Raw genomic sequence first — 14,660 nt, forward strand, 5'->3', positions numbered from 1 at the left:
ACCGCAAGTCCAACAATAACAGATTCGACGTCTTCTAGCGAAACTACTTCTTCTGAGAGCTCAACCGCAAGTCCAACAATAACAGAATCGACAACTTCTAGTGAACTTACGTCGTCTAAGAGCTCAACTGGAAGCCCGACTACCACTGAATCGACATCTTCTAGCCAAGTCACTTCAAGTGAAATTACAATTTCACCGCCTATTTTTACTTGCCCTGGTGTTGGAAAGTATCCCGACCCTTTTGATTGCAACAAATATCACATGTGCATAAATGCCATTTTTGAAATTATTGACATACCCATGGTTTGCCTACCTGGAACACTCTATGATTCTTACAACAAACACTGTACTATAAATCCAGTCCAGTGTCCTAATGAAAAACAATTAGTTTGTGAGAAACCGGGTATATTTCCTCATCCAACTGACTGCAACAGGTTTTATAAGTGTATTTGGAGATTCCTTAATTTCCATTATGAATTGAAACAGTATAGATGTCCACCAGGACATGCTTTTGATGCGAAGAAAAAGATTTGTGTTCCGTCGAAAAAATGTCAACCTGACCACGGTTCTTTCAAATGTGTGCAAGTTGGCCGGTTTCCATTCGAAACAAATTGCAAGGCATATTATGAATGTAAAAACATTAATGGTGTGATTGTTAGAGAAATTAAGGCTTGTGACTTATTTAAAGTATTTGATAGGGAATTGAAGAGATGTCGTATCGAATGTCTTGTAACAAACTGTCCGTTCAATTAAATTTTTAATAAAGCAAAGTACATGATATATTTTTTTACTCTTGTTAATACACCCTAAGGCAGATCTGATCAAATGATCAAAGGCTTACGAAATAATTACAAGAAACTTTATTATTATTTTTTATTAATTTATTTATGTATAAAATTCACATTAAAATACATAATACGTAATTATAAAACAAGGACACTAAAGTTTACAATATTACAGAACGAACAAAATTAATAAAACATAAAATACTGAAAATATGGATCGAAATCCAGGACACATCTAAAGCTCCTCCACCTTACTGTATAAAATATGGCAACAATAATAAAATATAACAAAACTAAACTAAAAATCATTTTTATATGTTGAAAGACTTCCCAAAATTTTATCGAGTTTTATTTTTATACTCGCCATCTCTTCATATAATTTCTCTACACTGCTAACTGTGGGAAATTCTTCACGTTCTCTTCGTGCTTTAACAATATCATTAATCCTCTTGACAGTGTTCTTATCCAGATAAGTGTCAGAACAATTTCGTGCGCAAGCTACAAATGAATCTGGTCGTTGTTTAGCAGAGGAATTAAATTCACAAAATATTTTCCCGTAATTGTTAGGTAAAACAGTTAACTGGCAATTATGTGTAAAAAGACAAACTTTTCGAGCTAAAGGCTTAAAAAACGTGTACGTCGAACTGGAATCACAAGGAAAGCAACAGAACAGTCTTTGCACAGCATGAATGAAAGATGTTGGTAAAATATTTCCAAGTAACATACTTTCCACGTAATAAATGTGTTGAGCCCTTGAGATATGACCCACCAACTCTGCATCGTTTTTAATCGTTTGTGTGTCACTAACAGCTAAACCATTCAACAGATTGAGCAAAATAATAGTAATCATAAAGACAAAAAGTGAAAAAATGATCTTACTAGTGACCGGATAAGTATGGAAATTGATCGATCCGGCATCGAACTCCCCGGTCAACATAACAATCGTTTTAAAAAGAGACTTTCCGGGCCCCTTGAAAACATCATCTTCATCCCCCGTCTCAGTCCCGTTCCCACTTTGGGACACTTCTGTTCTCGAAAATAAAATGTAAAAACTCAAAGCAAACGCTATGATTAACAAAGAATACCACAAAAGCAATTTGAAAAAATTAACCGAAACCGTTTTCAACATTACAACATTGGTCGACAATTTGGGATGTTGGCCAACCATTAAAACCAACTCAAACGCAGCTAATAATATTGCCACTGATGCCAACTGTCTCCTCGTATCGCTAGTAGGTGAGTCAATGTATAAAATCATCCCAGTTATCACAATTAAAATAATTTCAACCAAATTTTCGAAATTCAGAAAATAATTCCTTGATGATACTGCGACTTGGAAAAGCTCACGCAAGACCAAAATCCAAAATGTTAAATTTAGCGTAACCCATGAGATTTTACCGAAGGTTAAACAACAATCCGATGTGTCGAAATTGGCATAATACGTAAAAATGTAAACAACTAGAGACAACACAAATAAAATATAAAACAACAGATTTGTGTAAAACAATAAGCGGATTTGGTGCCATTTCATAAACAAGAAACTTACAACAAGAGGGTGTTTGAGTAAAGCTCGAAATTCTGGAGCTTTACTCATGTAAGCAATGACTTCAGTTTCAGGTTCAACACTGTTTTGGGACAAAAATTCAGGATCAAACTCTTCAAATTTGGGCCTTTTGGGTTTCCTCGGGGGTAGGAGTGTGTGGTAGTCAAAAACGACTTCAAAATCGCATTTCTCGTCATTTTTGTTCTTGAGATTGAATTTGACACAGTCATCGAGGTGATTTTCGAGTAATTCCGGTTTGATGTCTTCGATTGGCATTATTCCGAAATGATTTTTACAAGCGAGAGAAGCCCCAAGTTGGAGTAATTTTTGTGTAGTTGTTGTGTCACAATACCGGAGCGAATAATGAAGAGGAGTGTTTTTTAACTCATCTACGTCGTTGATATCAATGAGAGATTTATTCGACTCCATTTTAGTTAACAACATTTTGCAACATTTTTCATAATCGATTTTATCAATTTTTGAACAGTCGGAATGTTTCAATAGGAAACAAAGGGTTTGTGTGGTTAATTCCACATCAGGGTGGTCTAATAACAACTGAAAAATTTCGTAATAACCGTTCTCTGCAACACTATCTATAGGTTTCTTTTGATTTTTTGTGACTAGATTGATGTTGGCCCCCCTGTCTAAGAGATATTTGACTATTTTTGTCAACCCCTTTTCGCAACTGTATTGCAGAAGTGTTAGCACACCGTCATCTAAATTAACAAAATCAGAGGGATTATTCAAAGATAGTGTATCAAAATAGGAAATAAATTCGTCTTCTTTTCCTTGTTTGATTAACCCGAAAATTTTGTCTTTCGGCACTTGATACAACATACGTTCCGGTAAAGGCCCTTCGTACAAGTTTTTTTCGATTATTAAATCCCTTGCAGTTTTATTACGCAAATTGCAAGTGTCCAAATCCACATGAAGCACACTTTTTTCAAGAATAACTTTTATGATTTTTTTGTAACCACGTTTGGCAGCCCAAAAAATAGCCGATAAATTCTTGCCATCACCTTGGTTAACATCGATTCCAGATCGCAAAAGAAGCTCCACATGTCGACAAAAATTTTCTTCGTTTTCCTGAATTTCTTCTCCTTTGATCAGGGTATGCAACGCGGTGTTTCCTTCCAATTTTTCGTTGATTTGGCCAGGTTTGAGGTATTTGATGATAACTTCTAATATCGAGATGTTGGGATTTTCGGCTGCTAAGTGTAGAGGTTTCCATTCTGCAGTGCCCTGGACGTCTGCTCCTAGATTAATCAAAGTTTCGACGGTGATTGGAGCAACATCAGGTTCTGAACAAGCTACTGGTAGGATGGTTTTGGACGTGTAAGGGTATTGGTGATGCAAAAGGGTCGCGTTTGCCTTTATTATGGTTGTGATAGTTTCTAAATCGTTCTTCTTGACGCTTTCTAGAAGAACAGTTTCAGGTGGTGGACAAATACTGTTGGTCCGCATCAAATCCATTTTCTTGTTTGTGCCACTCATGTTTCATCTGAAAAAAATGAGTTAACCACAGTAAGAAATTATCAGTCGAAGACACTAACCAAAAAATTGTTAGCTTATGGGCTCCCACATAGGAATTATTAGTTATTCAAAATGTTACACATATAAATTTTACTTTACGCTTCGTAATCATTCCATAATGTTCGGAGTATCTAATCAATAACAGAAACATTTATCATTTATTGACGAATACGATATTAATGTTACTCTTAAGTTATAAATTATTTATACAACTGTCCAGCGTTTGCGTGCTTATATTGCTAACCCCATATTACTGTTACATTGCCACTTAAATAAAAGTACTTTGTTTCGCTTAGTGTTTGTATTTATCTTCAAAACAAATAAATCGATTGGATTACTGTAATAATAAATGTCTCACAACGCAATGGTCTAAATTAGATATCGATTCGTGATGTCTTCAGAATAATAGGGATTTTAAATGAGTACACTTCTCATAAAAGTATTGACTTCACAGTTGCTCCATAACTATTTGAAATAATGTTAAATATCAACTTTTTATGGAATCCAACACAAATTAAGTAACATATCATTCGAAAAGAAAGTTATTAACCGTACTAGAAAATATGTATGCTTTTTTTAGAAAAATCATTTTTTACTGTATTAGGCTCAAAAGAAAGAAAGCAGCCCTCGTATATGTAATAAAAAAAGAGAATTAATAAATCTACTCATATGTTTATATTATACACGATAAAAACGGCAAACAGCGAATTATATGCAAATATTAATATCTGAGTAGGTGTGTGCAGAATATTTCGATTATTGAAAATATAAAAATAAAACAAAAATAAAAAAATGAGAAAAAATCTTGAACAGTATGAGTCTGGGCCATCCATAAAAAATCTGAACGCGTTTTCTTCTCGCAAAAAAGTACATATTTTGTAAAAATAAAACTCTTTTTATAGTTTCTAAAATAATAAACAGTTCTTCTTGACCTTTGAAGTTTTCTTAGCGAGAGTAGAAAGGATTAAAGATTATTATTTAATCCGCAATTGTCATCCGCCGAAAACTTTAATTTTAAATTAAACTAATTAGAATTAAGTTGAATTTTATTTTGCAATAAATATACAGGGTGTTTCGTTTTTATTGTTACAAACTTAAATGGATGAATATTCAATTTTAAGACAAAAGTTTCCTATATGTGAACATATTTCAAAAAATGCTGTGAAACTACACCCCTTAAAAAGGATGCATTTTTTAAAGGGTTTTTCCCAATAATTCAGAATAGACAAAATTACAAAATTTGGTACAGCTAAACGAATTCCAAGATGAAATGTCGAAATTTTTAATCAGGGGCGTCCTAAACGGTAAAACAAATTTCATTTTTAATTTTATTGGACCTTTTTTATGAAAAACTATGAAATTTAGAATGTTGTTGCTAAAAGTGGCTGGAAACTACAGCCAAAGTAGAGTACTTTTTACCCTAAACCCACCCATTTTAGAAAGCCCCTGATTAAAAATTTCAACATTTTATCTTTGAATTTGTTTAGGTGTATAAAAGTTATCATGTGTAATTTTATCTAAAATTGTTTCGGAAATATTGAGAAAAACCCATTAAAAGACGCACCCCTTTGAGGGGGTGTAGCTCCCTTGCGTATCGTTTTACATGTTCATAGGAAATTTTTGTGTTAAAATTAAATATTCTGTCTCCTGTGTAAATTTGTAACAATAAAAACGGAACACCTGTATACTTAAAAAAAGTCTTATTTACTCGAAAAAAAATATTGTTTCATTTAATAAAAATTAATATCTTTTTTGCACTAAAAATTAGCAAAATGGCTAAAAGAAAATGGAAAAATCACCTCTTCGACTCATGACATGTTGGAAAAGAAAATAATTATTTAATATAATTTTAAAATTTGGAACATTCACGTTATAAAAAAAAAACAGAAATTTGATAAAAAAAAAAAGTAAATACGATTCTGTAATAAAAAAACAGCCTTTACAAGATGTCTGGAAAATACACTAAATAATTTCGGGGTGAGGGAGGTGATTTTTTAGGCCAATATAGAAAAAAGATTAGATCTACAGTTTTATGACACTTTAATTTTTATTAATTATTATTTTCTGAAGACAAATACTTTTTATTCACTTTGTATGTCCGAAAATGCTTTCTAAGAAAACTAGAACTTATTAAAATAACTTATTGAGGTGCTTTTCGGAATTATGGTTTGTCCACGATTTAAAAATCCTTGTTTTTCTCTAAGATGGTGTGTCGTACAAAAGTGGGGACTTTATTTAAAGAAAGTTAATTAGCAAATCCGCATCTGCAAAAAATATACATATTATCAACTTTTTTTATACACTCCTAAAAATACCTATTTTACTGACTCATTTAAGTACCTACCTAAAATAAGTTTTTTTTTATTAAGCTCAATAACAGTTATTTAGTTATTTAAAGTACTTATTAACTTAAATAAATAAATAAAAATAAATAAATAAGATTAAAATAACCAACTATTTTAAATACTTATATTTTCTATTTTAACCACTATTTTCGAGAAATAAATCAATAATCATACATAATCAGAGGTTTGAATGTGTTTTTGGAAGCTTTAACTACAAATGTTAAATATTAAAATATGTACATATTTGAATAACAAAAAAATGGAACTAAATAAGTACCTATTTATTATTTTTACATATAATTACTTAAGAAGCGCGTAACTTAAATTTTGAAGAAATTTTACGTATGACACACTTAGACAAATGTGTAGAGGAATGAACTTAAAACATGAAACATACTATTGTTTATGTTTTTTAATGATTCGCACTACCTAATACGTTTCACGGATGTATTTGTTCGTAAGGCCCCCAAATAAAGAATATTTGAATAAAGTACTTAAACGTGTGCAGATTTTATAGTTAAGAACGAGACATAACAATAATTAATAGAAAATTTCTCAGCTCTACTTTTTTTCTTAGATGTTTGATCCACCATTAAAATCCATTTTTGAGTAAATCACAAAAAAAGAGTGTCACAAATCGTGGCCCAGAGAAAAAAAAAAGTAAGATAAGGTACCAAGAACATGGAAAAAATGTTTAAACAATTCTATCTGTCAAAAAATTTAACATTTGACATTTTTTTTATTTAATAATACTGATAATCTTGTATACAGGCTGTCCCAACGGTCTGAAAACGCTCTATAACTTGTTTATTTTAAGAGATATTGACTTTTTCTTTTTTTTAGATTATAGCTGCGTTTCTGCTGCACATTTTAAAAATATTGCGGTTTATATACAGGGTGTCCCAATATTAAAAAAACACTAAAGTTGTGTTTTTTTTAATGGAATCTACTCAGTTTGATTTTATTTTTGGATTTTACGCTAAATTACAAATAACTTTTATAGAGGTTGTTTTCATTTATCTGTTATCAATTTTGATTTGTGGCGCTTTTTTACCAGAATTTTTGAAATGCAGGGGTCTGTCTAAAAATTCGTAACTTCTAAATGCTTGCACACAACTTAAATTAAGTAACGCCGTTTGATTCCTGAAGGTTTACTCAACAACCTGCTCAGTAGCATGTGCCTACTGCGATTTTTTAAACATGACAAATTAAAAATGTCAAAAACTAATTTTTTTCAAATGGCACCTTCTATTTATTATTGTACCAGATCTTTTGACAAGCTTTCCATCAATATAAGGTTTGTATAGTTTAGTGTAAAATTCTAAGTTGCTATCCTAAATTAACTAAATTTCGAAAAACTTTTCTGTTTTGGACAATAAAAATCGAGTGGGCTTCTGTCATTGTTGCAATCTGTCAATTTTATTGTGAAGATTATAAGTCCCAAAATAAATTTTACTCGTCAAGAACTCATTAACATGGTATACAGTCTTGGTGAAGCGGATCGTAATATTTTATTGGCTCAAAGGGTCTACAAATAAAAATACCCAAATGCAAGACTGCCGCTGGATTTAAAAAATTCTATAAAAATGTGTATAAAGTGAGACCAACAACTACGGAGGATATGAAACAAAGAAGACGCGATACATTCCATTTAATAAATGCAGATATGCTAAGTCGTGTTAGACTATCTTTTAGACGACGACTACTACTAATATTTTTGAGCATCTGTTATAAAGAAAATTGTAAAATAGCTTTAATGTTTTGTTTTTTTTAATTTTTAATGTTTTTACATTTTTCTACTAAACTGTGCGATATGTTAGATTTTGCCTAATTTTCTCTGTAACTCAATTGTGCACAATATTGTACATTTTCTTGCAGCAAAGAATTTCCAATTCCATACTTTTGTTTATTTTCTGTCCTAATTTTTTTTGTGCATAAGGCCCACTCTATTTTTATTGTTCAAAACAGAAAAGTTTTTCGAAATTTAGTTAATTTAGGATAGTAACTTAGAATTTAACACTAGACTATACAAACCTTATATTGATGGAAAGCTTGTCAAAAGATCTTTTGATTGGTACAATAATAAATTGTAAGTGCCATTTGAAAAAAATGAGTTTTTGACATTTTTAATTTGTCATGTTTAAAAAATCGCAGTAGGCACATGCGACTGAGCAGGTTGTTCAGTAAACGTTCAGGAATCAAACGGCGTTACTTAATTTAAGTTGTGTGCAAGCATTTAGAAGTTACGAATTTTTAGACAGACCCCTGCATTTCAAAAATTCTGGTAAAAAAGCGCCACAAATCAAAATTGATAACAGATAAATGATAACAACCTCTATAAAAGTTATTTGTAATTTAGCGTAGAATCCAAAAATAAAATCAAACTGAGTAGATTCCATTTAAAAAAACATAACTTTAGTGTTTTTTTTATATTGGGACAGCCTGTATATAAACCGCAATATTTTTAAAATGTGCAGCAGAAACCCAACTATAATCTAAAAAAAAAGAAGTTTGTATCTCCTAACATAAACAAGTTACAGAGCTTTTTCGGACCGTTGGGACAGCCTGTATGTTTTTTTATAATTATTTGTTTATTAAAATTTGAACTTATGAATAAACAGTGTTGCTACAAATGCAGATTTTTCAAAATAAGAAGTGCACCGATATAATAAAAACGAAATAAATAATATGTCCTTTAATTATATTTTTGTAGGTAGATAATTACCCCCTTTGGGTTGAATTTTCAAAATGTGTCAACTATTTTGGAACATCATAGAAAGTTTACTTTAATTATGCAATTAACAATGGTCAATTTTGGAGAAAACTAAGAATTAGAAAAGCATCTACACTATTACGACACAAAAAAAACGATTTATATTATAACAATTTTGTTGATACACATGGAAGAAACCCTATTTTGTGAATGTTATAGTTAAAATCTATGCAAAATATCATTTTTTGCCACAGTAAGGAAAAAGGCGTTATTTATTTAAATGACAGCACAGACTTTTCACGTCATTGAGCGTATATGGCCAATGGCAACATTGCATCAATCGACAACTTTCGTTAATTTTGGTCAAAAAACCGGAAGTGATGAAATCGACAATAATATGATCTACCTACGTGTCAAGAGGCGGTGGTCTCTGGACCGGATCTCTAAATGAACCACTTGTTTTATTAGATCAGCACAATAATGAGTACAGTTCGTTCTAAAAACATGCAACAAAATGATAGCACACCCAAGATAAAATTTGATAATTCGATGGCTATTCCCCGTAATCAATTAGGGAATGGTGGTGAAGCACTCATTTCTCCGCCAAATTTGAACACACGATCGCTCACAGCACAGCTAAAGTCACTTTTTTCTTCATGAAAACCACCTGATTTACGTTTTAAAATCACATTTCAAAACATTTTCCGCAGTTGTCACACTACAAAACCTTCGCAACAAGTGAGAAGTGAACAGTCCGAACAGCAGTCGATTTTTACGAAGTTCTCCATACTTGGATTGTATGGTGGGACGCGATGCGATGGCTGTTGTAATAATTATAATAATAATAATTAATAATACAGCAGAATAATGCACACAGGATCTTAAACTTATCCGACCAAATTGAAATTAAATATAATTACGTAGCTCTCATTTGGTATAAATTTCAACCCTTAAAAGTTAAAAACACTTCTCGATTTTAACTTTAAAGATTAGGACCTGTGTCGGGGTAAAGAGCTTTTTTGTTGTTTTTTTCTTAAATTTGCCATGGGAGCAACGTGACAATATTAATGAAATTTATAAAAAAAATATTTTTGAATAACTTTCTTATTACGTTTATGTTGTGAAACACTTCATGTGGTAGACGCACATTTTTAATTACATAGGTACTTAAAATTATCGAAATTTTATATACAAACATAAATTTTAGGTATACCGTGAGCTTTTTATACAGAGTGCGCCAGAACTCGCGCCCCAGAAAAAAATGCCATGTAAGGTAAGATACCAGGAACATGGAAAAATGTTTAAAAAATTCTATCTATAACAATTTCGAAGTTAAGAAAGTTTAAATTTTGCACTTTGATTCTGTTTATTTCTGTTGGAAAAATAATTTTCCAAGTTTTTTTGCTATAGACTACTAGAAGAGGAAACAAGGAAGCTGTATCCTAAATTGTAACTTTGTTTAATGTTATTTGTTGCTTTTATTGGCAAAATTTTTGTATCTTTACTAAATAATTATAAAAAAAACATATACAAGATCATCAGTATTATTAAATAGACATAAAAAATGTCAAATGTCAAAAAATAAATGTCAAATCAAATCTCAGATTTTTTTAAACATTTTTTCCATGTTTCTGGTATCTTATCTTACTTGAAATTTTTCTCTGGGCCGTGAATTCTGACACATCCTGTATTGCTGAACATAGCTCTATTTTCAATTAAAATTTTTTTTTAAATCAATCTATTGGTGTCATTTTCGATTATAAATAGTCTAAGTAGCGTGTCTATAAATTAAGAGTAACGAAAAACGAAATAAAAAAGTTACTTATTTTTAGGCCATTAAATACTTCACAGTAAGAAATAAAATTATATCAATTTTTTTTCTGAAAACAATAATGATTTAAAAAACTGATGTTTTTGCTTTTCCTCATATTTTTACTCTTTTTGAAAACGCTGCGAATACGATTAAAAACAGTAAAGTAGTGTAAAGGACAAAGTTGTAGAGAATTAAGGTTGAACTATACTGAATAAAAAAACAAATCGTACTTCAAAACTTATGAAAAAATTGTCATAACTTTTTGAAGGCCTTAACAGCACTATATACAGGTTGTTCCGTTTTTTTTGTTACAAATTTAAACAGATGATAGAATATTTAATTTTAATACAAAAGTTTCCTCTAAACAGGCTTCGAAAAATGCTATGTAAGGAGCTGCACGCTCTAAAAGGGGTGCGTTTTTTAAAGAGTTTTTTCTAATACATATTTCAAAATAGAATAGAAAAATCAGATAATTTGGTACACCTAAACAAATTCCAAGATGAAATGTTAAAATTTTTAATTAGGATCTAGAAGTTTCAACTGGTGGGGGAGGGGGGTTTGGTTAGTGATCAAATAAAAAACTTTTAATATAAACAATTAAATATAATAATAATAAAAAATAAATAAATAAATTTATAAACTTCTTTAATAAAACAACAAAACTAAAAAAATATTCAAAAACAACAAATAAATGATAACTATCAGAATGGGCGGTTGACCAAACAAGGTGTCAAAGAGGTTGGTTTCGGACATATTGGAAAAACCCATTAACAATAAAAACGGAACATCATATATATTAATTTGAAATTTTTTGTCCTTGTCGTTTAAAAATGATTAAAAAAAACTCTATTTTTTGGACATTTTATTTTTTATAAAAAAACTGTACGGAAAAAGTTTGTTATTTATTTTTGGCGTATTCCAGATTACCTACTTATATAACTGTATTTTTTTATACAATTTGAATTAGGTATACGTTTTTTTATAAAAAAATAAACACTATTGAATTTTGCAATCCGTTAAAATGAGATAAAAACTATGTGTTACTGTATATGTGAGGTACTAATTTAATTCAGGAACAACATCCAATTGTAAAAAAAAACAAATTGTTTACTGTTTTTGTTAAAAAAAAATTTTTTTTTTCTTTGAACAGCTTCGAGCGACAAATTCTTCCGATGGTACATTTTGAAACTGACTAGAGACTTGCCATCTACGGGATGATAGAGTAAATAGTTTTTGAAAACTGTAATTTTGTAGTTTTATGTAAAAATACTAAAAATGCAAAAATCTCAAAATACAAAGAATAGTAATTTATCAATTATGTACTATATTTTTCTATTTCAATTCAATATAATTATTATTGTGGCGTCATTATCTATTTATCTTTCTTTTTTAGCCATCGAAATTAAAAGAAATAAAACAAAATTATATACCTATTTGAAAATTGACAAAAATGTTCACTCCAAGAACCAGTTTTTTTCAATTTATTTTCGCAATTTCAGATCGACATTGTCAAAAATTACAGGCGGACACGGAATTTTTTGCCATTCGACTTACATAAAAATGTAAAACGGGCCTTAGGCAACTAACCCACTTTCGGTTTTTGTATTTTTTATCCCGATAGCTAGAAAAAAAAATGACAACAAATCAAAATAATTTATTGAACTTATATAAAAACACGTATTGCTGGTATTAATGTTTCGGAAAATCGACGTTTCAAGTTTTAGTTTCAAATGTCAATCATAATGACAATAAAGCCTAGCTTACATTGACATTTTTGAACTGACATAGGTTTGATGTCCAAAATTTCGTGTCTGCCACTGTGGGTACTTAGATTCCTGATTTCATTTTCGATTACCAAAAATCAATATGTGCTTAGTAAATTGTATTTAGGGTTGCATTTTTTCTTTCTCCGGCTCGTCATCTTACGTGAATAACCCTGTACACAAACATTTTTTAAATGTATGTTATGTAATAGGCAACCAGTAAAATACCCATGCAGTTTGTGTAGCATAAAATTCTAAAAACAGCGCGAAACAAGTTGTCAACAAATCCTAACCTCTGTTTTACATTTGTGTCATCGAGTTTATTTTTGCGTTTTTGCGGTTTAACCTTGGGGTTTTGTTTGTAAATTAAGTTGATTTTAATCTCATACAGAAATTAATAAGCTCTATGTCTGACGTTACTTCTTCGTTAGAAAAATACAAAAATGATCCTAGAACACCCTGCAGGTATGGGGACAAGTGTTACCAAAAAAATGCCGAACACCGAAGTAAATATAAACACCCTCCTAAAAAAAATAAACGCAAGGTAAATATTAATACTCACAAGTTGTTATATTACCGCTAATTTTTATAAGGATCACTCTCAAAAACATCCCCCAAAAAAGATTAAATTAGACGACGATAGTGGTCCAAGTGCTGCTAATTTCTCACAGAATAACACTGAAGATAATTCTGCAAAATTAGAACAAGCGAAGAAAAAAGAGTGTATTTCTCCAAGTGGGTCAGAAGAAGAAGATAATGATGATGGTAAAATAGACCAAAAAGTGTCTACTTTAGAAAACTCAAGTAATATCACTGAAGGCAGTTCAATAGAATTAGGGCCAGTGAAGAAAAAAGAGTGTATTTCTTCAAGCGGGTCAGAAGCTGAAGATGATAGTAAAGTAGAACAAAAATCTACTCCAGAAAACACAAATGAAATAAAACAAATTGATGACAATAGTGAAACGGATAAAAATACACCTTTTGATCCTAAAGCATTTATCAAGTCCAGATTTTTAGTAGATCTCCCTAACGATTTTTATGAATTTTGGGAGTTGTGCAAGAAATTAAAACCAAATGACCCAAGTAATGCTTTAAAAAGCGTCAATTTAGAATTAGTTGGGCCTTTTGATGTTCTTGCTGGTAAATTTAAACATGTTAGAAAACCATCAGAGGATTATTTAAGACATTGGCGATATTATTATGATACTCCAGAACTACTAACTGTACTTCGAGGAGATAACTCAAGTGGTTACCACATTGGTTACTTTTATGATTCTCCAAATGAACTACCCCAATTGCTGGTTAGTAATCATGGTACCAAAGATGGTATTTTCACAAAAATGGGTGACAACATTTTTGCGGCCGTTTGGTAAAGTTTCAATTTTGTATCATTTTCTAACTTTAGACTTGAAATAGTTTGTATTTAGGGGAGTTAAAACAGATCGGTGATCCTTTTAAAAAAATGCATGTCGGAAAATTTCTACCACTCATTAAAGCCAAGGCTGAAGAATTAAAACTGAGTACTACTTTACACAGTGAGAAAATCAAGAAGAGAGAAAATAAAGTTGTAGCTAAAACATTCAACAAAATTGGACTTGTTGTTCCATATAATAAGAAGTAAGTTGTTTGATTTATTTTGTTTTTGTTAATTAACTGATTTCTAGGACCCAATTGGGGTACCGCGACTTGGCAATGGGGGATAAAGATTTAATGATTCTTTTGAACAAATTAGATAAAGCTTCTCCTGAACAAAAAGCGAAATTTTTGTCTGATTTGCAACCAGTTTTAACGTACGCGAATATAGCTTTAGATGAATGCGATTTTGGTACAGGTGTTAAACTTGGTTGGGAATTGTTGTTTCACGGGATTGATAGTTTAAATTCGACAATTGCGCAGTTTCTTTCAAATTCATACAAATTATTAAATAAAGAAGCTTTTGCCAAAATCGCTGAAACTCATATGAGCAACAGGAAAAAAGGGTGTAATTTAAGTATTTTGTAGAATTCTCATTGTAGTTTAATTAACTTATTCTCAAATAAAATTTCTTACTTAATGTATCATTTATTACTTTACCCAAAATTGGAATGTATGATAAGAATAGATTCTTTGTCTTTTTTTTCGCTTTTTCCCTGAAGCCACTTGTAGGCAAAACAAAGCTGACATTG

At 30.8% G+C, this 14,660-nt stretch overlaps 2 protein-coding genes across 3 annotated transcripts; one reads left to right on the plus strand and one right to left on the minus strand.

Moving 5' to 3' along the window:
* Positions 1-858: 858 nt before the first annotated feature.
* Positions 859-9,694, minus strand: LOC123005827 (transient receptor potential cation channel protein painless-like). Of its 2 annotated transcripts, none has more exons than XM_044399820.1 (2): positions 9,330-9,694; positions 859-3,829 (listed from the first exon to the last, which is right to left on the minus strand). In XM_044399820.1, the coding sequence occupies exon 2, from the start codon at positions 3,820-3,822 to the stop codon at positions 1,084-1,086; it is 2,739 nt and encodes a 912-aa protein (XP_044255755.1). In that variant the 5' UTR covers positions 3,823-3,829; positions 9,330-9,694; the 3' UTR covers positions 859-1,083. The 2 variants fall into 2 exon arrangements, with proteins under 2 accessions (XP_044255755.1, XP_044255756.1); XM_044399821.1 differs by having other exon boundaries at positions 9,326-9,694.
* A 3,071-nt stretch (positions 9,695-12,765) lies between these two features.
* LOC123005828 (histone PARylation factor 1) lies at positions 12,766-14,542 on the plus strand. Its single transcript, XM_044399822.1, has 4 exons — positions 12,766-13,039; positions 13,089-13,864; positions 13,912-14,112; positions 14,160-14,542. Exons 1-4 carry the CDS (start codon positions 12,902-12,904, stop codon positions 14,494-14,496), a joined length of 1,452 nt encoding a protein of 483 aa, XP_044255757.1. The 5' UTR covers positions 12,766-12,901; the 3' UTR covers positions 14,497-14,542.
* Positions 14,543-14,660: the final 118 nt, after the last annotated feature.

Source organism: Tribolium madens, unplaced genomic scaffold (genome assembly GCF_015345945.1).
Source record: "Tribolium madens isolate multiple individuals breed KSU strain unplaced genomic scaffold, Tmad_KSU_1.1 Scaffold_20;HRSCAF=117;Tcas5.2_LG4, whole genome shotgun sequence".
Classification (NCBI taxonomy): Eukaryota; Metazoa; Arthropoda; class Insecta; order Coleoptera; family Tenebrionidae; genus Tribolium; species Tribolium madens.

Excerpts from the sequence above, each read along its gene's own strand:
- LOC123005827 (XM_044399820.1), bottom strand. The coding sequence starts at position 3,822 with ATGAGTGGCACAAACAAGAAAATGGATTTGATGCGGACCAACAGTATT.
- LOC123005828 (XM_044399822.1), top strand. The coding sequence starts at position 12,902 with ATGTCTGACGTTACTTCTTCGTTAGAAAAATACAAAAATGATCCTAGA. Across the intron at positions 13,865-13,911 it reads AACATTTTTGCGGCCGTTTG|TTTGTATTTAGGGGAGTTAA; the intron begins GTAAAGTTTCAA and ends GACTTGAAATAG. Across the intron at positions 14,113-14,159 it reads GTTGTTCCATATAATAAGAA|GACCCAATTGGGGTACCGCG; the intron begins GTAAGTTGTTTG and ends ACTGATTTCTAG.